The sequence below is a fragment of the Rissa tridactyla genome, chromosome 3 (assembly GCF_028500815.1).
Source record: "Rissa tridactyla isolate bRisTri1 chromosome 3, bRisTri1.patW.cur.20221130, whole genome shotgun sequence".
Lineage (NCBI taxonomy): Eukaryota > Metazoa > Chordata > Aves > Charadriiformes > Laridae > Rissa > Rissa tridactyla.
The window spans coordinates 21,881,366-21,906,855 of NC_071468.1; the positions used below are offsets into that span (position 1 = coordinate 21,881,366).

At 43.6% G+C, this 25,490-nt stretch overlaps 1 protein-coding gene across 4 annotated transcripts in view; it reads left to right on the top strand.

The window, feature by feature from the left end:
• The first annotated feature begins 15,971 nt into the window (after nt 1-15,971).
• Nucleotides 15,972-25,490, top strand: part of RAB3GAP2 (RAB3 GTPase activating non-catalytic protein subunit 2) — a 40,610-nt gene continuing 31,091 nt past the window's right edge. For 2 of the 4 annotated variants that reach the window (XR_008465195.1, XM_054193779.1), the window contains exons 1-4: nt 15,973-16,194; nt 19,263-19,330; nt 22,626-22,749; nt 24,267-24,348. Coding sequence is in view for 3 of the 4 variants with exons in the window: in XM_054193779.1 (XP_054049754.1) it covers nt 16,086-16,194; nt 19,263-19,330; nt 22,626-22,749; nt 24,267-24,348 (383 nt within the window). In the remaining variant the exon portion in view is untranslated. Of the gene's footprint in view, nt 16,195-19,262; nt 19,331-22,625; nt 22,750-24,266; nt 24,349-25,490 lie in introns of all 4 variants that reach the window. The other 2 variants (XM_054193781.1, XM_054193780.1) reach the window with 2 other exon arrangements.

Genomic DNA, 25,490 nt, shown 5'->3' on the forward strand with positions numbered 1-25,490 from the left:
GTATTGATTGAAACCACTCTGAAGTATGGATGAGGCTACTCCGACGCTCTGCAGACACTCCAATGTCAAGTGACCCGACGCCTTTTCAGTGAGTCAGGAATGCACCACAACTTAGCGGGCTGACTCTAGAGGTAGTCCTGTGATTACACTCGCTCTGGCTACAGTTTACTCTGTAAATGTATTAGTGAAATAATAAGGGGTACATTCTGACCATCTATGCCGATTGCCTCCGAAAGGCAAAGTATAATATTTCCCCAGGTAGTCTCTGCATCACATTACCCTGTAATATATGCTTATTAGTTCTGAAAAGAAGAGGCTGTCGGAATCTTTACCACCCCCCCAAAAAAAAGTATTTTAAAACGGTGTACTTTAAATGACGTGAGTAAGAAGTGCTTTTCTTCAGCTGTCCCCCTTAGAGGGTACCCATCCATTTTCACAAGACAGGACTAAGATGCGTAAGCTCTCTTTTCCTTGCATTACGAGGCGCAAACCGTAATTCCTCCTCCTCCTCCTCCTCCTTTTAACTCATGATACCATACTTCCAAGCTGCCCCGGAATTCCCTTCCCGTAGCACCTGCAGGTTTTGGTATGTTTTCCCTCATTCCCGGCTTCCCCTGGGGCTTCCCCCTGCTCTTACTCCACCGCGCCGCCCCCCACCCTACGTCGGCGTCGGTGTAGGCGCGCGGCGAGGGGGCCGTTGGCGGCAAGGGCCGTCGCGCGAGGCGAGGGGGCCGTTGGCGGCAAGGGCCGTCGCGCGAGCGCGGGCTGTGGAGCTGCCGGGAGCGGCGCCACCCTGAGGACGAGGAGGAGGGAGTTGGGCGTTTTCGGGGAGGACGGCCGGGGGAGCGGACACTTCGTCCTCAGGTAGTGGGGAGAAGACGGAGCCGCTTTGCTCCGGGGAGTGGGGGCAGTGGGCGGGCCAGATGTGTGGAGCCTGCGCCCGGCCCTGCCGCGAAGGCGGCCACAAGCACCCAGTGTGTCTCAGGCTGTGGGGTGTGGGTGTCACAGTGGGTGTTTGGGGCCTGAGATTCCGGCAGGCCAGTGGCTGGGCACCTCAGGTGCTGCCTGTTTGCACCTCAAAAGTGGTCATTACACACCGCTCCCTTGGCATTTGGGAACTAACAGAGTTGGTTTAGTATTGAAAGTTTCATAAATGTAACCGTATTCAAAAGCTGTTCTTCAGACAGAATTATTTGTGTTGAAGAATTGAATCCTGGCCCAAGCAATGAGGTACACCTGAGGGGGTGGGGGGCAGAAACCAGCCAAGAGCTTTATGCTAAGGGAGCTCCAGTCGTCTTGTGGTGGACATGGGGTGAAGGGAATGTAAATCACCCCTGAGCCATGCAGCTCCCTTCGAGCTTTTCCGATGTGCGTATCCTCCAAATAGTGGTACCTGACACTTCCCACCTGTCTGTCTGACAGGTCTGCTTGCACTCAGCCACAAAAAATGGAGAAATTTAGCAGCATCTCAGATTATTCTAGAATACCCTTTGCTTTGAAATGTATTATTTTCTGCTTAAAAGTGGGAAACGAGCACGACAAAAATACCTTCCACTTGATGCATTTCATAAAAATTCATCTATATTCTTAGATCAGCCTATTGTCTCTGAAGTGTATTGCATTCCTAAAGGGTAATCTCCTTAGTTCCTTCCTCTCTGCCTTCCCAGTGTTAATTCATTTGGTAGGGTGGAGGGATTCCCCTTTCTGCTTGGTAAGTACAGTGTCATATCTGGTGCTTGTTGGTGACATCTTGCATTAGGGGAAAAGCAAGCGAGAAACATTTGTTCCCATTGGGGAGGTCAGTAGCAAGATTTGCAGTTGTTGTGGACCCTTGCAAGGCCATATGGCCCTTGTGTCATCCTGAGAGAGCTGTCCTGGGGAAACGTGCTTTCTGGGAAATGAGTTTTCTGGGGAAATGCGGCTCTCTGCTTGAAGCCTAGTCCTGTCCGCAATGCTAGCACATGCTTTCTTTCCTGATCAGGCAAGGGTACCCCGTCCCTGGGCCAACAGTCCTTGTTTCTCACAGCAGAGTCTTGTGGTCATAGGAGCCAAAGGCCTGACTGTGCCACCAGCCTGATGGTGTTAAGCATCAGGCTCTGTTTGCTCCTGTTTGCACCTTCCTGAGAAGCGTCCTGCCAGGGACTCAAGCTCTTCTGCTAGATAATGCTTGGTGTCATTGATGTCTGTGGGGATGCCTGGGAGAAAGGCAGGGGATGGGAGGAAAGGAAGGCAGGAGGTGGCTGCACAAGCATGCAAGCAATGGAGAAGGCCTGCCCTGCTTTCCCCAGCCCATCAGGATGTATTCTACAAACCAAGAGAGAAGTCTTGCCTTGCCTCGCCTCGCCCTTCTGCCTGTCCTCTACACAGAGTGAGTCGCCTGTGTACAGGCAGGAGCACCCCACCTTCCCCTGCCCCTCTGGGCTGTTGTACAGATGAGCAGTATATTTTCTAAGTACAGAGTCATCTCTTTGGTCTATAGACAGCCTATATTCCACGTAGTCAGAATAGCCCAATACAGCCTGTGTGCACCAAGTCTTTACTCTGCAAAGACAAAGGCCTCACTTCCCCTGTTTGTGTGCCATTTTATCGTCTGTATGGTGACAGAAAGGTATTGCCTCACCTCACCCTTTTGTTGTTTTCTGTTCTCTGTACAGCCAGTGTCCACTATATAAGCAGACCAAAAAACCCTGCCTTGGCATATCTAGTCTATGACTAGACAGAAAAGACATATTCTGTCTGCATACAGTCTATCTATAGATGGAATATAGTCTCTATCTGGAGAGAAAAGCCTCGTTCCCTCTTTTCTATAGGCAGAGTATATCCTATTATATGCTACAGACTGAGAAACCAAGTCTGACTTGCTTGTCGATGTGTAGTCTTCAGGAAGACAGTATGTAATCTGTATAGTGACAGAAGAACCTCCCCTTGTTGGAATGTTGTGCATACGCAGCTGGTAGATACTAAATGTAGACATAGGTGAGGCATGCCTTTTCTATGTATGTGTATATTTAGCCCATATATTCTCTGTGCACGCAGAAAAGCCTCTCATCCCCTTGCCTGTGTATATTCCACATATAGATAGGCTGTGTTCTTTGTAGACTGAAAAGCCTTCCTCTCTACTCTGTGTATGAGCTACACACAGAATGTATTCTACAGGGGTAGGCATAAAAAAATCCTGGTTTTAGGATTGTCATATTGTATTGCGTGTCTTCATACGATATGATATGGTATTTCTTGTACTTATGATAATATATGTATTCTATCTATTATATTAGTTCCATTGTATGAGCCCTTGGCCACAACGCCCCGGAGGAGCCCTTCACTGTGAGGCCCCGGAGCGCAGCCCATCATTTCCATGCTGCAGTGGAACCCCTCACTATGCCGCACCAGAGGAGCCTTTCATCATGCTGCGCCAGAGGAGCCCATTGTTGCACCATCCTGCAGGAGTCCATCATGGTGCCACCCTGGAGGAAGCCATCGTGGTGCCACCCCAGAGGAGCCTTTTGTCTTGCCACCTTGGAAGAGTCCTTTGCTGCACGATGGCAGAGCAACCTGTCATCGTGCTGCCCCACAGGAGCTGAATGACGCACCACACCAGAGGAGCCCTTGGCCATGCTGCCCCAGAGGACCCCGTCATGGCTAGATGGCAGAGGTGCCTTTCTTAATGCTGCCCTGGAGGAGCCCTTTGTGTATTGCCCTTGTCTGCATTCTGTGGTGGGGTGTGGGTTCTTTGGTGTGGTGTTTATAATATTCTATTGCATGTTTTGCATACGCTATGGTATGGTATTTCTTGTGCTTATGGTAATATATGTATTCTATCTGTTGTATTAGTTCCATTGTATGTAGTTTATGCCATGGTATTTATTTTCTTGTATGTATTGTATGGTGTGTCTCGTATTGCTTGTATTGTATGGTACGTATTACTTGTGTTGTTTCTATTGTATTTTTGGTTCCTTGTGCCGCCCTGGAGGATCCCTCATCATGCTGCGCTGGAGAAGCCTGCTGTGCTGCTCGGGAGGAGTTCTTCATCACACTGCCCAGGTCTTGGAGCCCCTCGTCACGCCACGCCTGAGGACCCCATCATCGCTGGAGGAGCCCATCACGGTGCTGCCCCTGAGGCATTGTATGAATAGGCCCCTATTCCATTGTATGGTCTGCATTGTGTCGCATCTTTTCTCTTGTATTTTGTGTGGTATGGTACGTATTGCCTAGTCTGTATTGCATGGTACGTATTTTATGACATTGTATTGTGATCTTTTGCATTAAGTGTTTTCTTGTGAGTGTTGCATTGTATTGTACAGGCTGGTATTGTAGGTGTAGTGTTTTGTATCGCACTGAGCTTGTGTTGTCCAGTGTATTGTGTGTATGGTCTGTATTTCTTGTGTTGTATGTATTGTATCTCTTGTGTGGATTCAGTGGTATCGTGTGGTACTTTTTCTGTTGTTTTGTATGTCTGGCATGACATGATATCGTTATTTACTGTACGTATTTTCTATATTCTGTTAGTTGAGTTGTATGTAGCTGACGCAGTCTCTGGTATGGTATTTATTTTTTCTGTGTATGGTACGTATAGGATGGTATGTATGGTATTGCTTGTAATGTAGTATATTGCTTGTATTGTATGGTATGTCTTCCTGGTGTGGCTTGTAGTGTATCTTTTATTTCTTGTGCTGCCCTGGATGAGCCCATCGTTGCGCTGACACGGAGGAGCCCATCATTGCGCCAGCTGAGAGGAGCCTTTTGCTGTGGCATCCCTTAGGAGCCTTTCCCAGCGCTGCCTCTGAGGAGCCCCTTGCGGTGACGTCCCAGAGGAGCCCTTCATCGCGCCATGCCGGAGGAGCCACTGATTGTGTTTTCTCGGAGGAGCCCATTCTTTTGCTGCTCTGGAGGCCCTTTGCCGTGCCGCGCCAGAGGAGCCCTTGGCCCCGAGAAGCCCTTCACTGTGAGGCCCTGGAGAGGAGCCCATCGTTGCCGTGCTGTGGTGGAGCCCTTCACCATGCTGCATCGGTGGAGCCCTTCATCATGCTGCCCCGGAAGAGCCCTTTGTGTATTGCCCTTGTCTGCATTCTGTGGTGGGGTGTGCCAGGAGGGAAAAGTGGTGCTTGCTCTCAGTGTGTCCGGGGCCTGCTTTCACTGCTGCAGTAACCTCGGTACTAACAGTCTCCCGAGAGCTGGGCTCAAAACCAGCAAATGCCTGTGGATTGCTCCCACATGGAAAGTGCCAGGAGGCAGAAGTGGTGCTTGTTTTTACTGTCTTTTGGAACTGCTTCCATTGTGGCATTAACCTCTGTGCTAACACTCTCCCAAGAGCTGGTCTGAAAAACAGGAGATGGCTGCGGATTGCTCCCACATAGAAAGTTCCTGGAGATAAAAAAGTGGTGCTTGCTCTCTGTATTTCTGAGAAAGGCTTTCATTGCCGTTCTAACTTCTGTACTAACAGCCTCCCGAGAGCTGGGCTCAAAACCAGCAAATGCCTGAGGATTGCTCCAACACGGAAAGTGTCAGGAGGGAAAAGTGGTGCTTATTTTCACTGTGTCTAGAAAGTGCTTCCATTGCACCAATAACCTCTGTGCTAACACTCTCCCCAGAGCTGGGCTCAAAAGCAGCAAATGACTGAGGATTGCTCCCACATGGAAAGTGCGACCTCCCACATGGAAAGTGGAGGGAAAAGTGGTGCTTGCTTTCACGGTCTCTGAGAGCTGCTCTCATTGCTTTTTGAACCTAAGTGCTAACACTCTCCCTATTAAACATATAGAGATTACTCCAACATGGAAATGTTAGCACTGAGGTTACTGGGGCAGTGAAAGCCGTTCCAGAGACAGTGAGAACAAGCACTATTTTTCCCTCCTGACACTTTCCATGTTGGAGCAATCTGTATATGTTTGATGGTTTTGAGCCCAGCTCTGAGGAGAGTGTTAGCACAGAGGTGACTGGAGCAACGGATGCAATTCAGAGATACAGTGAAAGCAAGCACCGCTTTTTTCTCCTGGTGCTCTCCATGTGGCAGTAGTCTCTATATGTTTAATCAGTTTGAGCCCAGATCTGGGCAGAGTGTTAGCATTTAGGTTAAAAAAGCAGTGAGAGCAGCTCTCAGAGACCGTGAGAGCAAGCACCACTTTTCCCTCCTGGCACTTTCCACGTGGGAGAAATCTCTATATCTTTGATGGTTTTGAGCTCAGATCTGGGGAGGTAGTTAGTGTGGTGTATGAAGGCACAGACTCCGTCTGTGATAAGCACGAAATTGGTTATTGCTTCTCAAGCCTCGACTTTTATACCCAAGCTCTAAAACTTTCCGTGCACCTGCTAGGCAAGTAAACACATATTTCAGATCACTAACCCAGTCACCTTATTCAGTTCCCACTAAGATAAGTATGCGAAGTTGTTTTCTGTTCCATGTTTATATTGGACCAATTCCTCTTCATTCCATCCGTATCGATGTCTGCGTTCCTGTTTCTGTTTCTGTGTGCTCTGCTCACTGTGTCTTTGGCTGTATGCAGGCCTCTGCTTGTAGATCTGCCATAAGTTAGCACAGAGGTTACTGGGGCAGTGAAAGCTGTTCCCACAGACAGTGAAAGCAAGCACCACTTTTCCCTCCTGGCACTTTCCACGTGGGAGCAATCCTCAGGCATTTGCTGTTTTTGAGCCCAGCTCTGGGGAGAGTGTTAGCACAGAGGTTACACTGGGCCAATGGAAGCAGTTCCCAGAAAGAGTGAGAACAAGCACCAATTTTCCCTTCTGGCACCTTTGCTGTGGGATCAATCTCTATGTGTTTGCTGTTTTTCATCCTGGCTGTGGGGAGAGTGTTTGCACCAGGTTTAGATGGGCTTTCATAGCAATTCCCAGAGGCTGTGGAAAGAACAAGCACCAGTTTTTCCTCCTGGCACCTTGGGTCGAGGAGCACTCTCCGGACAGTTGCTCTTTTTGTCCCCAGCCCTGGGGAGACTGGGAATAGCTGTGTTTTGAGGATGACATCGCCAGGAAAGCATGGAGCCCCAAGGTTTGTGGGGCCATGAAAGCAGTTTCCAGAGACAGTGAGAACAAGCACCACTTCTTCCTCCTGGCACTTTCCATGTGCGAGTAATCCCAGTACGTTTCCTGTTTTTGAGGATGGCTCTGGGGAGAGTGTTAGCCACACGTTTAGAGGGGAAATGAGAGCAGTTCCCAGAGAGAGTGAGAAGAAGCACCAGTTTTCCTTCCTGGCACTTTCGCTGTGGGAGCAATCTCTGTATGTTTGCTCTTTTTCAGCCCAGCTCTGGGGAGAGTGTTAGCCTAAAGTTTACAGCTGCAATGAAAAGGTTGCCCAGAGAGAGTGTGAACAAGCATCAGTTTTCCCTCCTGGCACCTTGGGTGTTGGAGCAGTCTCTGGACATTTACTGTTTTTGAGGCTGGCTCTGGGGAGAGTATGCACCACGTTTAGAGGGGCAATGAGAGCAGTTCCCAGAGACAGAATAAGGATATCATTTCCCTCCTGGCACTTTCCATCTGCGACCAATCTCCACACATTGGCTGATTTTGAGACGGGCTATGGGGATAGTGTAAGCACAGAGGTTTGTGAGGCGATGCAAGCGGTTCCCAGAGAGAGTGAGAACAAGCACCAGATTTCCCTCCTGGCACCTTGGGTGTGGGAGCAATCTCCGGACATTTGCTCTCTTTGAGCCCGGCCCTGAGGAGAGTTAAAAAAGGTGGGTTTGAGGATGACGTCACCAGGAACGCACAGAGCTGCAAGGTTTGTGGGGCCATGAAAGTGGTTCCCAGACACAGTTTTCATTCCTGGCACCTTCGCTGTGGGAGCAATCTTCACACGTTTGCTGTTTTTAGCCTGGCTCTGGGGAGAGTGCTAGCCCCAAATTTACAAGGGCAATGAAAGGGGTTCTCAGAGGGAGTGAGAACAAGCACCACTTTTCCCTCCTGGCATCTTGGGTGTAGGAGCACTCTCTAGACATTTGCTCTTTTTGAGCCTAGGTCTCGGTAAACTGAAAAAAGGTGATTTTGAGGATGAAGTCACCAGGAAAGTGTGGACCCCCAAGGTTTGTGGGGCAATGAAAGCGGTTCGAAGACAGAGTGAGAACAAGCACCAGTTTTCCCTCTTGGGGACTTGGGTGTGGGAGCAATCTCCGTACATTTGGGTTTTTTTAGCCCGGCCCTGCATATAGCGAAAAAAGGTTGTTTTCACAATGACCAGTCATTTAATCCAGACCACTGAGAGATACGCATTGAATATGGCAGCACTTTTTGTTTCCTTTTTTTTATATTATGATAGGGTCCTTTAAGACCCCTAGATTTGGAGTTTTGTTATTTACAACTATATAGACAGTGCTTGCTCTGAAGAATATCTAATTTCTATTTATTTCTTCCACTTGGGCCGCATACATCATTCCTTCTTTGTTTTCAAAACTCCTGTTTCTGTTTTGTCATCTTTTGTTCTCTGGTGCAAATCACAGCTGCTTTAGTTTTTTTTTTCGCTCCTGCCTGCTCTTCAGCTGTATCATATCTTCATGAAAACTAATTTAGTTAATTCTCTATTTTAAAACTAGGCTGTGGTGCCTGGTCCACAGTTGCTTAGGAACAGCTACCCTCCGCACGCAGAGATAACTGGCAGGCAGGGATGCCAGCCTGTGAGTCTGGCCTAGAAAGGTGAGAAAAAAAAGAGCAAGACATATTGTTTCCCTCCGGGCTTTGACACTGCACATCCTACTGCTACACACCAGCACATATGTTTGAAGGGAATGGTCTGCTTTTGTCCCTAGAACTGTTTTTTCCAATAAAAAATACTGGCTTAGCACAGGACAGGAATCCAGTGCGCACAATACTATGTTTTGGATGCATCTATAGAGATCTAAGGTATCCTATTAATAAGCATTAGGCATGGATTACAATTAAACAAATCCCAACTCTGACAACTTCACATAAACTCAAAGTGCACCAAGGAGGAATGTGAGTAACTTTATTACACAGAATTTAGGGGCCTAAGTGTTGCAATCTCCAACCAGGAGGCCTGGCATTTCCATGACGGGTATGTAGGATTTTTGCTACAGATCCCTTCTGTCCCAAGACTGCCTTCCAAAAATGCAGAGGAAACTGTGTGAAGAAAACTTTGTGGATTTTCACCATCCTCTATAGGTATTTGTATGTGGGAATGTACCTTGGCTCTCTGTTAAAAGTGTTTCAACCACATCTGTAGGTGAAAATTAAGAAATGCAAAAGATAAAACTCTGAGTGGGGTAGCATCAATCACAAATATTCAATGATGAAAAAAGATTCAGATTATCGTAAAAATCTTATTCCTTCAAAAATAAAAACCTGGAGTATGAATTTAGGATTCAAATTATCTAGAGTTTTGATGTGATGCAGTGAAATGCCAAAGTTAAGACTCAATAGCCTCGGTGACTATTAAGCAGGTACTCTTTATTGAAGCGGTGGGCGCACAGGGGATTGGTCCACCTAATGTGCACGCTGACTGATTTAGTTGCACAGTTTAAACACATACTATGTATACATACTCACCAGTTTTCCAAGAAATTATTACCTATTCATTAACTCATTATTACAGGTTACTGCTCACTCCCACATGCACGTTAGAGTCTCTCGGTGGTCTTCAGAGACATCTGGTGGTCGTTTACTTCCTCCATGCCTCTTCATTTTTGTGACCTTCTGGTGAACTGCAGGCCTCTACTCGACTTCTTTATTCTTGGTGGCGCATCAAAAGTGTTAGTTTTGACTAGTCTCTGCATACCTCAGTAATCCTGGGCCCCTTGTTTTGAGAGATAAGCTTCTACTACAAGGCTATATTGTCCTAAAGCATTCCGTCTTAAAAAATAAGAGATAAGTTCTGACATTTAGTGCTACAACTGTTGCATCTGCTCTTTGTACAGCCTTAAGGCGCCTAGTCTCCCAAATTAAGCTCCTACTCTAACTCACAGTTCTAATATATTAAGCCCCTACTTCAATTAGTTTACAGCTTTAATATATCAAACTCCACTTCAGATGAAAATGTTCCTTTACTTGAAGGCCAGGATAGTAAACACACCTCTCCAGACAGATTTGTGAATAAAATCTCAGTAGTAGTCAAGTTGAGACACCAGTCTTCATGCCTTCCACATTACCTCAAGCAAAGGATGAAACTGGAACAAGGCACAGCCAGAATTTTGTTAAGCCTTATGGGCTCTTGTAGATAAATTTCAGCTGGAGCTGCCTGCAGCAGCCCGCCAATGTATGCAGAGAGGAAAAAAACATTGCTTAAATCCAGACTTAACCCGACTCAGAATGATCAGAACAGATGTACTGTCTGGCCCTCCCTCTCTTCACTCCTGTCCTGCCTTTGCTGTGAGTCAGAACAGCTAATCTAGGGGCAAAATGGAAGTAATTTCTTCTGTATGTTGTTTTCCCTTCTCAAACTCAGGCTTAGCATGTATTTTTTGATATGCAAGAAATGTGGTTTATAGGAAAAGAGAAATAGCAAGTGCATCTTTCCATCCTCTGTTCTTCAAATACAACCTTTCCTAAATGCCATAAACTGTCTGTAGCAGCACTAACGAAACTTTGTGCTTCTAACCCTGCCCCAGTTCTGCCTCGTGCCCACGTGGGAACGAAGGCATGCCTTGGAACAAAGAAGTCAACGCCTTGTCCACTGGGTAGACAGAAAGGTCTGTTACAGATATCCCAAGAGAGATAATTTTGTGACATACATCTCTTTTTATATTTTCATATTTTATATATCTTTATATGAATCTGAATTTAGAAATTAACATAAAGATATAAATACGCAAATGGATGTTCAGAGGTGACAAGCCACTGTAAGTTATGCTGAAGCTCTGGGAATCGCAGATATTTGGCGTGTGTGAGACAGACACCACTTACTGTGGCACTAAAGGACGCAGTTCTGTGCTTAGCTGTGATCGGGCAGCGGTGAACGGCTGGGCACAAGTGCGAACGTTTGACTGAGATTCTCCATATTCTCTCTGTTCTCTGCATTTTATTGAACACTGAGTAATTCTTGCTCCCTCCCCATAAGTGCTAATTCCATTATGGGAAGACACTTATGCAAGTATTTGGTAAGGTGACAGTTTGTATCAAGCTGACATTATGGTATAGGTGTGTCTGCTCTATTACTGAATTGTTGGTTTCATTTTCACTTCTTATCAAAGACCAAATGCAGGGCTCTGGCTATGATAGTACAATCACATTCATTTATGCTAACTATCATGAATGAATGACAGGTGGAGATCATCACATCACTGATGATGATGAAAGGAGGGTTTTACCGGCAGTACTCTGCAGATCTGTGGATTGACCCTGAGCAAATCACTTAATCTTTCATTACCTTTCTTTCCCTGAGTGAAAATCCCCAACATCCATAATTATGCATTTTTGTAAACTGCATTAAGGTCTCCAAATGACAGGACCTATGTAAATGCAAAGTATTGATTGTTATTATTGTAAATGTGTTGTTAATTTTGGATATAAAGCACTTATCTGAATGGCTTCAAGAACTTTGATTAATATTTATGGCAGAGATTTTTCAAAGTGTTTTTTTTAATAGCCTCCCATGTAATTATTATGAATATTTAAATATTAGTAAGTATTGAAGAAGGTATAACAAACACACAAAAGGTAATTCAGTAGCCAAAATGATAACATGAGATCTCCAGGGCTCAATCCTGTCTTGAAATATTAATTAATTTGCTGAATTATTCATTGCCTTATTTTATACATTAATTAATATCTTGGCAGTTTTGTAGCTTGACTTCTTTGGGTACAGCAAACCAGGCAGGCAGATGACAGCGTCTTATGCTGTTTGCTAGTGTTTAAATAAGGCAATTTTCATAATGTGATGAAAGCGTCACTAAAGAATGACAAAAGAGGTTGTTAATTTAATTTCTTGCATACTCTTTATTTATTCACTTGACATTACTAGTGCCTTTGCATATTACACATCTAAAATGTCATTGAATTTTTTCTTCCCCACAGGCTTTACATGTTTAATTAGAGCATCTTCAAAGTCATTAGCCATTCCTCCGTACCAGTTGCTTTCAACCTTTCCCACACTGTGACTTTATTTCTGAAGAACCTCTTTCCCATTGGTACGCAGCTTGTAATTTTATGATTGTTCAGAAAAACAGAATTCAACAACTCCGTATTGAATAGCCACGGGATTATTCATCTGCTTAAATTCAAGTCTAACCTGTGTATTGCCTGAGCAGCCACAGTTTTCAAACGTAAAAACAAAATGTCCCTGCTGTTGCTAAGGGCAATGTTGGGTCCCCGATTGCTGCAACAAAATAGAACAGCTGAAGGCACTAAAAAGTTGTTGGGGTAAGTTAAAGCCAGTTTCTTTGAAAACGTGACAGAGGTTTTCTAGAGTTTATAGTCAGTTACAGTCTGTGCCTTCAGGAAAGTACAAATTGATTCCAGTTTGGAATTAAACTTCTCTTAGTAAAAATCTGTCCAGTCTTAGAAAGTCTTGAGAGACCACACAAAAAACCTAGACAACAAACAAAACTTTCAGAGTGACTTGGACTATTTGCTCAATCATTTCTACTTTTAACTACTAAAGACACACACGCGTTATTATCTATCAAATAAAAGACATCTGTGTGAAAAGAATCAACAGGATTTTATATTAAAGAAAAAAAAAAGGCCTGGTAAAGTAGCATCCATTAAAAAAAATTGTAAAGGCCTGTTGTCCTGGTTTTGGTGAGGATAGGGTTAATTCTCCCCAGGCTCCAGCAGGGACACAGACCTTCCATCGAACGTGAGCCATGCCCAGTCTGAGCAGCTCAGAGCAGGCTGGGGCATCTGGGTCTGGTCGGTGAGCATCTGTTCCGTAATTGTGTTTGTATATTTCTCTATCGGTGTTACTGTTGTTGTTTTCTTGTTCCCTTTTGCTGTTCTGTTAAACTGCCTTTGTCTCAACCCACAAGTTTTGCCTTTTTCTTCCGATTATTCCCCATGGGGGCAGAAGCTCGAGAGAGCGGCATGTGGTTCTTTGTTGCTGTCTGATGCCAAACCACAACACCTGTGGATAGGTCAATTTCTTTCTTTGAGGCCCAGAAAACATCCCCTGGTGTTATTTTCACATGTGCTTTTTCTCTCCTTGCCCTAGGGGGGAGATTTTTGAAGCTGTGGATCAGCTGTCAACACTACACTGATGTCACTCCACAGCAAATCTCACTCATCATAATCACTGCTTCCACTAAGATGCCTTGGTGACCAGAGACGGATTAGAAATAGTTTGACATTAAACCCAAACAAAACCTTTATATTCACAAGAGCAATTAAGATGATTGAAAGAAACCCCGTCCTCACTACTTGTTAAAGGTGTTCCCTAATCATCAAAGTAACATAGGCATTTAGGGCTGTACTGGTTTCATCATTAGGCCTGGATGATGAAATTTTATCAGCTTCTCAGAGCACCTTCCTTTAGACTCAGGCCAGCTGGGAAGCTGTCTTGCCTTCCCTACCAAGTATGCAGTCATTGCCATCAGTGAAACTCTCACATGCCAATTACTGCCACGGACTGCATAATGGTGTAGCCCTGAAAAGCCAACACAGGGCTTGGCAGCTATTCTTCCTCATGGAACAGATCATCCTGAGTGCCATTGTGTGGCACATGAGGGACAACCAGGCGATCAGGCCCAGTCAGCATGGGTTCATGAAAGGCAGGTCTTGCTTGTCAAACCTGATCTCCTTCTATGACAAAGTGACCTGTTTGGTGGATGAGGGAAAGGCTGTGGATGTTGTTTACCTGGACTTTAGTAATGTCTTTTATACAGTTTCCCACAGCATCCTCCTGGAGAAACTGGTTGCCCATGGTTTGGACAGGAGTATTCTGCACTGGGTTAAAAACTGGCTGGAGGGCCCGGCCCAGAGAGTGGTGGTGCATGGAGTTAAATCCAGTTGGCGGCTGGTCACGAGCCGCGTTCCCCAGGGCTCAGTATTGGGGCCACTTCTCTTCTTTAATATCTTTATCAACGATCTGGACCAAGGGGTTTGAGTGCACCCTCAGTAAGTTTGCGGACGACACCAAGTTAGGTGGGAGCGTCGCCCTGCTTGAGGGTAGAAAGACGTTGCAGAGGGATCTGGACAGGCTGGATCGATGGGCCGAGGCCAGTGGTATGAGGTTCAAGAAGGCCAAGTGCCGGCTCCTGCACTTGGGTCACAACAACCCCATGCAGCGCTACAGGCTTGGGGAGGAGTGGCTGGAGAGCTGCCTGGCAGAAAAGGACCTGGGGTTATTGGTCGACTGCTGGCTGAATATGAGCCAGCAGTGTGCCCAGGTGGCCAAGAAGGCCAACAGCATCCTGGCCCGTATCAGGAACAGAGTGGTGAGTAGGACTAGGGAAGGGTCACCCCCTGTACTCAGCACAGGTGAGGCCCCACCTCGAGTACCGTGTCCAGTTGTGGGTCCCTCACCACAAAAAAGACATTGAGGTGCTGGAGTGGGTCCAGAGAAGGGCAACAAAGCTAGTGAGGGGTCTGGGGAATAAGCCTTGTGAGGAGCGGCTGAGGGAGCTGGCATTGTTTAGCCGTGAGAAAAGGATGCTGAGGGGAGACCTTATCACTGTCTACAACTACCTGAAAGGAGGTTGTAGAGAGGTGGGGGTTGGTCTCTTCTCCCAAATAACAGGCAATAGGACAAGAGGAAATGGCCTCAAGTGTGCCAGGGGAGGTTTAGACTGGATATTAGGAAAAATTTTTACACTGAAAGAGTTATTAAGCATTGGAACAGGCTGCCCAGGGAAGTGGTTGAGGCACCATCCCTGGAGGTATTTAAAAGACGGGTAGAGATAGTGCTTAGAGATATAGTTTAGTGATGGTTTTTGTCAGAGGTTGGACTTGGTGATCTCAAAGGTCCCTTCCAACCTAGGCAATTCTATGATTCTGTGATTGGTTTGCCAAGACCAGGCATTCACAGCCACTCGCTGGTGCTGGCACCTGGGCCGTGAGCAGAAGTAGCCCCGAGGGCCGCAAGCATATGGCAGCTCTACCCCAGCTGCGCTGCCCTCGGACAAGGCCAACGCAGCGGCCCCATCCAGCTGCAGGTCAAGGTCCCGGGAAAAAAACCAACATGTAGCCGCAATTCTCCTCAGGAACCGTGTCAGGGAGGCAGCACTGGCCAATGCCAACCCTGCCACCTCTCCACTGGGACCGTTACCTGAAATAAAAGCCCTCGAAACCAAAAGTAGCTTAGAGAGGAGATATTGCTTTATTCGATGTCGGGTGCTAGGGGGAAAACCCACAAATCTAGCACACCTTACTGGGGATATTCACCCGTTTTTTATACACAAAATATTCTCATAATTCCACCTACCTAATACATAACTCCACCTAGGCTTACATATTCATTAGGATGACCAAATAGTCTTTTTGCACAGGCGTAACAAATTTTGCTGCGTCAGCAAAACACTTCTGCGCAAGCGTTGAGTGTCTCGGTAGTCATTTGTGTAAGGAGACCCTTCCTCACACTATCCTTTTAAGGTATTGAGTCATCTCAGGACAGTAAAAGTTTGCTGTAAGTTTGCCAACTTCTTGAAGATAATAAGGATGTTCTCTGAGGCAGCCATAACTCTGTTCTAATTGGTATAGGAGTATAGACGTATAGAAGAACCTTGAAGTGATTAACTACTTCTGGTTGTCTCCTCATTATCACTATTTGAAACATCAGCTCAGTGACTAACTATTTTTACACAGTACGAAGGTCAGTAATTCGCTATTTTCTCACACAGTAAGAAGGCTAGTAAGAAACAACTATTTTAGAAACAAGGCAGAGGCCTGTCTTTGGTAACAGGACGCTTGTCTTGCGACGGCCAGCAGCCACGTCGCTGCTCGGCAGCGGCAGAAGAGCACGAGCACGAGCACGAGCACGAGCCCGCCCCTTCTGCGTCCCCTCCGCTCCCGCCGGCCCGGGGCGGCTGAAGACCCGCGGGCGCCCCAGGGTGCCGCGGCCAAGGGCGGCCAGGGCCGCGCAGAAGTGGAGGGGGAGGAGCGTGCCGCTGCGCCGTGCATGCGCCCTGCGCAGGGCCGCGCGGCGCCGAGCGTGAGGGAAGTCCGCGGCCGTTTCCGGGTTGTGTGGCGGCGGTGGTACCATGTCGTGCGCTCTGGTTCCCTTCGGCCATTTCCAGGACCTGGAGGTGGCTCGCGACTTCCTCTGCCAGCATCGCCGCCAGAGCAGCGCCACAGCCGGCAAGGAGAGCGGTAAGTCCGCCCTGCGGTGCCGGGGGGGGGAGCTGTGGGACCGGCCCGGCCCGACCCTGGCCCGGCCCGGCGGGATGCTCGTGTGGGCGGTGGTGGCGGAACTGTGACCCGCGGGCCTCTCGGGGCTCCGTGGGGCGGGAGTCTCGGCTCTCCCGCCGAGAGCCGCCCGGCGACAGGGGACTGTCCTGGCGGGGCCGTGCGCCCCGGCCTGGTGGCCACAGGCGGGGCTGCCTGGTGGCGAGGTCGGGGGTGCTGGCCGGCCTCTGGGCTCGCTCGTCGCCGCTCTCCTAGCCGTCCCCATCAGCTCAAGGGCGTGCCAGGGGCATGCAGGGGGTAACCGCGGGTAGCTGAGTGCCCCGGCATCGTTAATGCGATAAAGGGCTGTAAAGGGCGGGCGACCTGCTACAGGTGCCGCATCTTCATCTGCAAGTTCAGATTTTCCTGCTGTCCGGAAGTTTCAGGTGTTCAGCTGTTCTCGGATGTCAGTCCGTATCCTGTAGTGTGTAGGTGAAGCTCTTTGGCCGCCGATGCTGTGTGCCACAAACTTCGAGATTAAAGTTTGTAATTTTGTCGTTAAGAGAGTGCAGTTGTCTGAAGCTGTTCTAGTAAAGTTAATAAATGTGCATGCGGGGTTGTCTAATAATGCAAAACACAAAGTATAGTGAAGATTTAGTTTAGCAGCTTAAATTAAAAGACAATACATTTTAGAGCAACTACAGTCTGAAGTCGTGGACTAGACTTCTGTTGAGTGAGACAATGCACAGCAAAAGCTGAGCCGTCTGGCATAGAAGCTGTGTTCTCAACGGAGAAGGACCAACAGATCCACGCCCAAGACAGACCGTACAGGGAAATGAAACACTGGCCTGTATGTTGTTACTGCAGTACTGTGTTAACTAAATTTGGCTGATGTTTTGGCTTGGAGGTAAGGTCTTTGAAGAGGTTAATGATGATGCTTGTAAAGCCCTCTGAACTGTAAACAGAGCTAGAGAGAAAGCAGAAAGCTTAAAAGGTCTGTGGGGGAATTAAAAGAGAGGGAGATCATAAGATGGTTTGTGTCGGAAGGGACCTATAAAGTCCATCTAGTCCAACCTCCCTGCCATGGGCAGGGACATCTTTCACTGTATCAGATTGTTCAAAGCCTTGTCCTTGAACACTTGCAGTGATGGGACATCCGTATCTTCTCTGGGCAACTTGTTACAGTGTCTCACCACCATCAGTGTAAAAAGTTTCTTCCTTATATTCAGTCTAAATCTACCCTTTTTCAGTTTAAAACTGAAAAAAAGAAACAAACCAAACCTGAAGCCCTTGTCCTGTCACTATAGGTCCTTGTAAAAAGTTGACACAGCAATTGTGAAAAAGTTTTAAAAGTACAGTATATGTTCAGCTAGTAAGCTTTACCACTAAAACTTCTGTATGCATGTTGTTATATTTTATTATTGCTTTTTTTTGCATTCAAGATTGAATTTTATTTACTTTGTTGTTGAAATGCACTTGGAAGGAAGTAATTCTGGAAGAATTTTATACAGTCAGTCTTCATTGTCCAAAACTTTTGGTAGAAGACAGTTATGTGGTGCTACTTGTGCTTGTTTTTTGACTTTAATAATGCTCTGAAAAATGCATACAGATTCCATATGGCTTTTCTTCTGGTATCATCCATATCTAAAGGGATTCTGGAACCAGTAGGGTCCTGTTAGTGCCTCTTGAATGCTGAAGATAAAAGCAAAAGATTGTAATATGTTTGTGTTTCTAAAAGTATGTGTTGAAATAAATGAAAATATTTCTCTCATATGTGGTGGTACACGTGAGAGAATTTTGTGTAAAATAACTCTTGAATACCTTTGTTGGAGTGGATTTATCAAATGGCAGCTGTAAAGAGAGAAAACATTTAGTATGTTGTAAAACCACAAAAATGATAGAAACGAAGATGCAAGTTCTAAAACGTGCTGTTCTTCCATTTTAGTGAGTTGGCTGTGTTCTGGACTATTTTTATATTTGCTCATTCAGTCATTGAGGCAGAGTGTCAGAATTGAGTATTTTTCAAAATTTTGCTCATTTAGTTTTGGAGTCTTTTGGATTTGTGCCTGTAACTTTGTGATACCACAGCTGTTTTCATGGCTCAGGGTAAACGAACATAAATGTAAGCAAGTGAGAGTTCTCAAAGCAACTTTTGTATAAGATCATAAATTAGTAATTTTGAAGGAGAAATCTGTAGTGCATTTATCTTTGACAGGGAGAAACACTGTTACAGCTTGTGTGGTATCTTAAGTTACAAATAAGTAAATTGTGGAGGTATCCTAAGTTAGAAAAAACAGGGTTCGGCTATGTGGAACTGGAGATTCTTTTTCCCTTTGGGCTGGTTCCTCCAAGTCTGCTTTGCTGTTACTTTGTGGCCTGACCAACTCGATAGCTAAGCTGCAGGGTTGTTTTGAAACTCAGGCTGAGGCGAGGTGGTATCGATCCTACAGTTGCTGCCGGTCTCTTGGTCTTGCACCCACAGTTATTGCTCTGGTTGGAAACACTTAATTCAGTTTTTCATTCTCCCTTCCTTTGTTTTTTTCACCTACATACTAATCCATTAATTTTTCTTAATAAGCAACTAATCTGTTGCGTGGCAATCCAAAATTACTCCCTTTTCTCTTTGATGATTGCTGTGTACCTTGGCTTTTACGTTGTTCACATGGAAGAGCTCTTTGCTGTAAATCAAGTATAAGAACATAAAACAAATCTCTGCTTCTAGTGTTGTGCGTCAAGGAAAGAAAAAAAAATTGTCCAAGCAAGTTTTTGTTGGGTTTTTTGTTCTGTTTTTTTTTTTTTTAAAGTGCATATTGCACTTTTATGGCACAAAAAGACAAGGCAAATATTTTTAACTAAGCCAAGATGTAAATAAATGTTTTTTTTTTTTTAATCAGGGAATGCTTTAGTAAAAACTGTTCCATCAGCAGAAAGTACTGTCTTACGAAATTATAATGCATTGGTGGGGAAAGGAAAGCAACCACTAGCAATCCTTTTTGGTTGTGTTTTTCATTGCCTATGCTGTATTCCTGTGACAAATATTTTTTTGTTTAAAGCAGGGAAATCAACAAGCTGGGAAGATGGTGGCTGGGGAGCCTGGGATGAAGCAGAATTACAAGAACCTGTAAGTTCATATATATGGGTTTTCATTGCTAACTTTCCCATTCTAAAAGACTTTTCCACTTGTTTGTATGTGTGTAAGTTGTTTTTTTTCCTCCTATGTAGTTATCACCTGGACGAGGGGGATCTTGAATGTTGTTTTAAATGTGACTGCTTGTTTGTCCGTTGCTCTTCTAATTGTTTCTAAATATAGCTTGGATGTTACCTATTGTGATAATTACTCATATTCTTGTATGCTGTAGGTTTTTTCTCACTAGAATATATACACATCTTTCTGTGCTGCTGCAGATGCAGGTATCTTTTTTGTCTTATAGCTAGTCAGAGACAGTAGGGCATGGCAGTGGATATAATAATCTACTATGAATTAATATAAATCAAGGACTCCTAAATCATGAACCAGTGACACAAGCATCTTTCTAATGATCGTGTAGTACTCCTTTTATGTTGTGATGTGTGGATGGTGTTACAGGAGGGTTCAAATTACAGGTGGAGGATGGGACAGCACAGTTGCTCTTCAAAGGGGGAAAACCATCCCTCTGTCCAACCAGTTCAACTAAGAGTAATATGGCTAGTCTATAACTGTTGGTAAGGCCGAAACTTCTAGCTGCCAGCTGACTTGCATAAAATGTTAGGGAAACTGTGAAGAAATCCTCTACACCTGAATGAATCATCTGAACAGAATTGTTTGATTAATTCCCTGTTAGAGAGAGCTAAGGGGGTAGACTGAGGAATGCAGACCTCACCTTGCTAACAAAACTCTCTTATCTGCTGTCTTTATCTCAGTATGCAGGAAGTGTGCCCAAGGAGTTGAGCAGTATCCTTGAAACTGCTTCAGCAGGGAAACAGATTTTTCAACTGAGGCAAGAAACAAATTGAAATGAGCATGGTGTCTCCCAGGGATGAATCACTGACGCTGATGTCAGGGAATAACAAGAGTACAAAAACTTTTAAATAGGATGGCTGTTCAGCTCCCCTGTAACTTCCAGGAAATGAGTATGTTTCTCAGGCCACATCTTTGTAAGATGTACTGTAAAGTTTATCACTTCCTTGATGAGGAGAGCAAATGCTTTGTTTACTACTTATGTTGTAATTTGATAGAGCCAGCAGGTGTTGCTAAATTGAAACTGTTGTCTTTTTCACTCTTTAAAATGTCAAACTCTTCTGCCAGGTAGTTCACAGCCTTCTTGCTAAAGATCTCCTTCTCCTCTGCTTACCTGTTTTCCTCCAAAGTTGCTAGTGGTTCTGGGTCAAACTCTTCAGAAAGAAAGAACTGTCATCCACAGCAAACAGGTTGTTCTGTGTAGAAGCATATAAATATGTGAGTCTGTCTGAACGTACACCAAAATGAGTGCATCAGTCTAGCACGGAGTTGAGAATTATTAGTATAATATAACAATGAATTCCCTTTTTAAAACTTTTAACTGTTGATTTGCATTATAGTTGATCTAAAATGACTCTTTTCTTGGAATTACTCAAGTCGCTCGGACAAGCATCTATTTCATGGAACATAGCAATGTTTCAGAAGGCATTGAAATTTAAAAAAAAAAAGAAAAATCTAAAATTTAAAGGAAGTTTTTTCTTTTTTTCTATGAAGTGTCTTTTTATAGAATTCATTAGTTATTTTGTAGGGATGCTGATGTTGAATCCTGTCTTAAATGCTGATTTTTGATCATTCTGTCTTTCACCTTTTAAAGTGGTTTCTTCTGACAAGTTCAGTGCTTTTCCTGTTCTAACTCTTAGCTTATTTTTGTCACTAACATGACATGGCCGTATTTTATGTCTCTAGATTTCAAGTTCTTTGTTTATGCATGCAGATAACTTCATATAAATTCTCTGAGATATAATTTTAATTCCGTTTAATCCTTAGAGGAGCCTTTCATTTCTGTTTCTTTATCCTCAGTTTGAAAATCATTACATTAAAAATTACTAAAAGGATTTTCTTTGCGTTTTGATTATGCATTTTTTACACATGATATGTTTATCTCTGTCATGAGGAGTTAAAGTTGTCACAAGTATCGCAGTCAACTTCATTATCTCTTTATAAAGTTTTGAAAAGTATCAGTAATCAGGGAAAATGTGTTGCTATGGAACTTGGTATCCATCAACAGGCAAAAATGACATGAAAATAGAATGTCGTCTTGCACAAAGCAAGTGATAGTGTGGACAAAGATAGGTAGCTGAATATTTGTACTGTGCTAATGTAGACTTTATGATGGACATACAGGGTATTCATGTGTGCACAAAGTGACTATTTTTATGGTACAACCTTATGAAAGGAAATAAATGTAATGAATAGCTGATGAGTATGTTATGTAAAGTTTTTTTTCTGCCTGAAGTAGATGTGTGTATTTTCAAGTACATGCACCTTTATTACAACAGAATAAATTGCATAGATCAGAAAATGATCACGCTGAAGTTGTTGGGCTTTTTGTTTGTGTATAGCTGCTTTGAGATACTAGAGGACGGAGTAGTATTTTGAACGGCTAGGAGGAGGTAGGATTGGAGAGGTGGCTAGGGAAATGGAGACTGTGGATAGGGCAAAGTGATTTTCATTGCTGTGGTCAAGAGGATGGAGCTAAGAAAGCAGGAGTAGTATCTCTGAGAGACCTTGTAGCAGTCTGCCTAAAACCTGTTGTTTGCTTTCTGCCTTTGAACTGTGATTGCCAGAAACTACCTGTGTTTGTTCTTCAGTTGAATATTTAGCTTGCTGCTTGGAGGAAAAAAAGATGCAATCGTTTTATATGTAATGATGGTATCTAATGTACCCATTGTTGAACCCTTAAAATTTGGCACTTCTTAGTTTTAATTTGTTTCTTTGTAGTTCCTTGTTGTGGAAAGGCACAAGGTGATAGCCTGTTGTATGTTACCATGAGGCTTTAGTGTGAATGTCAGCTTAGTTACTTTCTTCATATGTGCATATATTTATTCAATGCTGGTCGGTGTGTAAGCTTGGATAAATGGTTTATTTTCAGTAGAGATTACAATGAGAATAACTGAGGACATTCTTTCCAGTCTCTAATGAATAATAATAAAAATTTCTCAGTCTTTTAGTGTTTCTGGTGAAAGGAGAAGATTTGGAGGAGCAGTGATGAGTTCTTTGTTTTCTGTTTTGTAAACATACAGATAGAATTAGTGCAAGGTTGATGCATTTCTCATGGCCTTTCATGCAAGTTGGAGCTCTAGTGACTTGACAGGTTCATTTAGCGCTGGTATTGAGGGTGAGCCAAAATGTTATAAGTCTTGCAAGTGCTGCAGCATTTAAAAATTGTTGCATACGTTGATTAAAGCTTTACTTGTAGGAAGAAGAGGAAGCTGCTTCCAAGAACCAGAGAAATTACTGGCTTCAGGACTGTGTGTTGTCCTTGTCACCAACAAATGACCTGATGGTAATAGCTAACGAACAGAAAGCAGTCTTTTTAGTGCGTGAGTATACATTCTAATAAGTACATATACTAGTACATTTAATAATAATAATTAGGGCAAGATTGTGTCCTCATCATCCCCCACCCTGCCCCACCTGATTACTTGCAAGTTGTACTTTCAAGAGTTTTGGAGTGGTATATAGTACACATCATGCATTTTCTAGGTATTGCTTGGAAAGTAAGTTGTTTTGTCTTTACTCCTCAGCTATATTTTGATCTGAAAAAAACATTTTATCATGAATAATTAAATTTAATGTATAAATTTGTATAATGCTTGTGATGTTATTGACATTAATTGTGGTCAATAGCAAAACAAAACTTTTATATTACTTCTAGCCATTAAGAAATATTTGACCTTATTTTTCTTTTTCCTTGAAAAAAAATGAGCTAACTGAGGCAGTGTCACTTGGAGGAGGAAGTATTGAGCAGGGCTCTCAGAACAGCTTTGTTTTTTACTCTAAAGGAGGTGTCTCAGAACTCTTTTAAAGGTACCCTTAGTAATATGTGAACACTGATCAGCCAGCTGCTTTTTACAGATGTGCTGTTGCCTAGGGTGCCGGTGCTATTAACAGCTGCAGTTGGTGGCACGTGAGCATGATGAAGGGAAACCTCCTGATGTAGGGAATATTATAACAAAAACACAGTGTTGAAGCTTGGAGTTGCATAATTAGGCAGATTGCACTGAGTTGTCATGCTGCATGTATCATTCTCTGCAAAGTTGTGTGTTCCAAAACTGATATAGGTTAGTCACTGATTTTTCACAGAAAATGAAAAGAGAGCAATATTCCCCAGAAAATTCCTACTGGATCAAGAATAAGGAGATGATTTAGCTCACCTGCTGCAGAACTGCTTCTGATGAAAAGCACAGTGGCAATTTACCACACAACAGCAGAAATGTCCCTGTGTCCCAAGTTTTGTCAGACAAATGGCACATAACACTAATATATTTTTTTAAGTTGTCCATTGGCACCTGGGAGGTGATTCAACAATCAAATGTTATCTGTAATACCACCTCATGAATAACAAAGTGTAATGTTTTCTAACCTTGATTATGATGGGATGATTAAAAATTGTCAGAGTCACTGTAGGATTCCCATGTCTGTCTTGGAAGTTAAAATTAAAATTTTCTATTTATTTAAGCTCATCTTCAGTAATCATTCCAGAATAAGCTTGCTCTTGCTTAGTACTTGTTTCTTAAGGATCCCTGTTTCATTAATTGAATCTTTTAAAATTTGATGAAGTAGATATTACTGTATAAATCTTTTAAAATTAAACTAGGCATTTCAGAATTTCAGTAGATTGTTGTTCTGTGTAAATTTCTAAGAAAGCATAGGAATTCCTTAGAGAAGTTACTAAAAAATGTAGTGTTATTTTTATGATCTTCAAGGTTTATAATTGATGCTTAATCTAAGTGTGGTAGGACGTATCGTACAGAAGAGAAGGATTAGGAATAGAACTATATCTGTGAAATGCAAGACATTACAGTTTTACAGATGCTGTCTTTGTTCTTAATGGCAGCTAAATGGAAGCAGAGTGACAAGGGAAAAGAGGAAATGCAATATGCTGTTGGCTGGAGTGGCTCTCTGAATGTTGAAGAAGGGTAGGTGTTGAAATGCAGCTGTGATTAAAGTGTCATTTTCATGTTTAATAATTAGTAGCATATGCTTTTTACTTGTACTTTTTTTTTTTCTTTCATCAAAGTGCATTCATGGTCTTAGGCATTTTAATGTCAAACAGAAATGGAGTAAGCTGGGTGACCAGAAACATTTTCTGCAAAGGTCACTCTTCATGTGTAGTGGGATATCTCAGAACAAGTTCACGCAAATTAATAGAAGTACTCTGTGTGCAAATCAGTGTATTTGCATATAACATAGACATCCTAGTAGATCTGGGTTATCATGCTTTTTATAAGTTCATGTTCTAGAAGGGGGGGGGGGGAAGTATATGTACCCTTTTTGAAAATCTACTTTTATAATAGAGATGAAATTCTGTTAGCATATGTTGCAACCGGAAATGTATGAAGTTGTTTTAGAAATACTTTTTAATTTTCAGAATCAAACAAATATAAAGTTATCTCACTGATCAAAAAGTCACTCCAAATTATAAGCAGTGAGCAACATTTGTGTGATAGAAAAAGTGTTTATCTTTTGAAATGCAGTGAACTTCATCTACGCTTTTAATTTTTTACCTCCATTGTAAATATCCTTTTATGTTGTCAGTCGGTTTTAGAAATGTTTTGGGGCTCCAAGCTGTTTAGTGGACTTGTGAAACTTGCTTTGGTCATACATTTGCTATTTATACAACGTTTCTGCTCGATCTGTCTTCAAATAACCAGGCAGACGCTTTCTTGAATCTGCCATATGGAAGAACATTTTTGCATTTCGTTATTAAGTTTGCAGCCTTGAGTTGCTGTCTGCCTTTGAATATGCTCCCTGTTGGCTTCAACCTTCTGTTATGCTGCAAGAGGTGTTGATTTAATCAGCCTCTCTCCAATCTGTAAAAATCATAATCCTTTTTTATAAACCTGCTGCTACACATTTCAACTGTTTTATGTGCATCTCTTTAAGGTTTTTTTACCCCATACTAACACTAAAATTACTTTGTCATCTTTTATTAAAAAAAAGGAAAAGAAATTCTGTTTGGGGGTTGGTTTCTTACTACTGTTACATCTCCAAGAGACACTATTGTATGGAACAGGTAGCTTTCTTTAGATAGACGCGGTTATATTCACTACATCTTGAT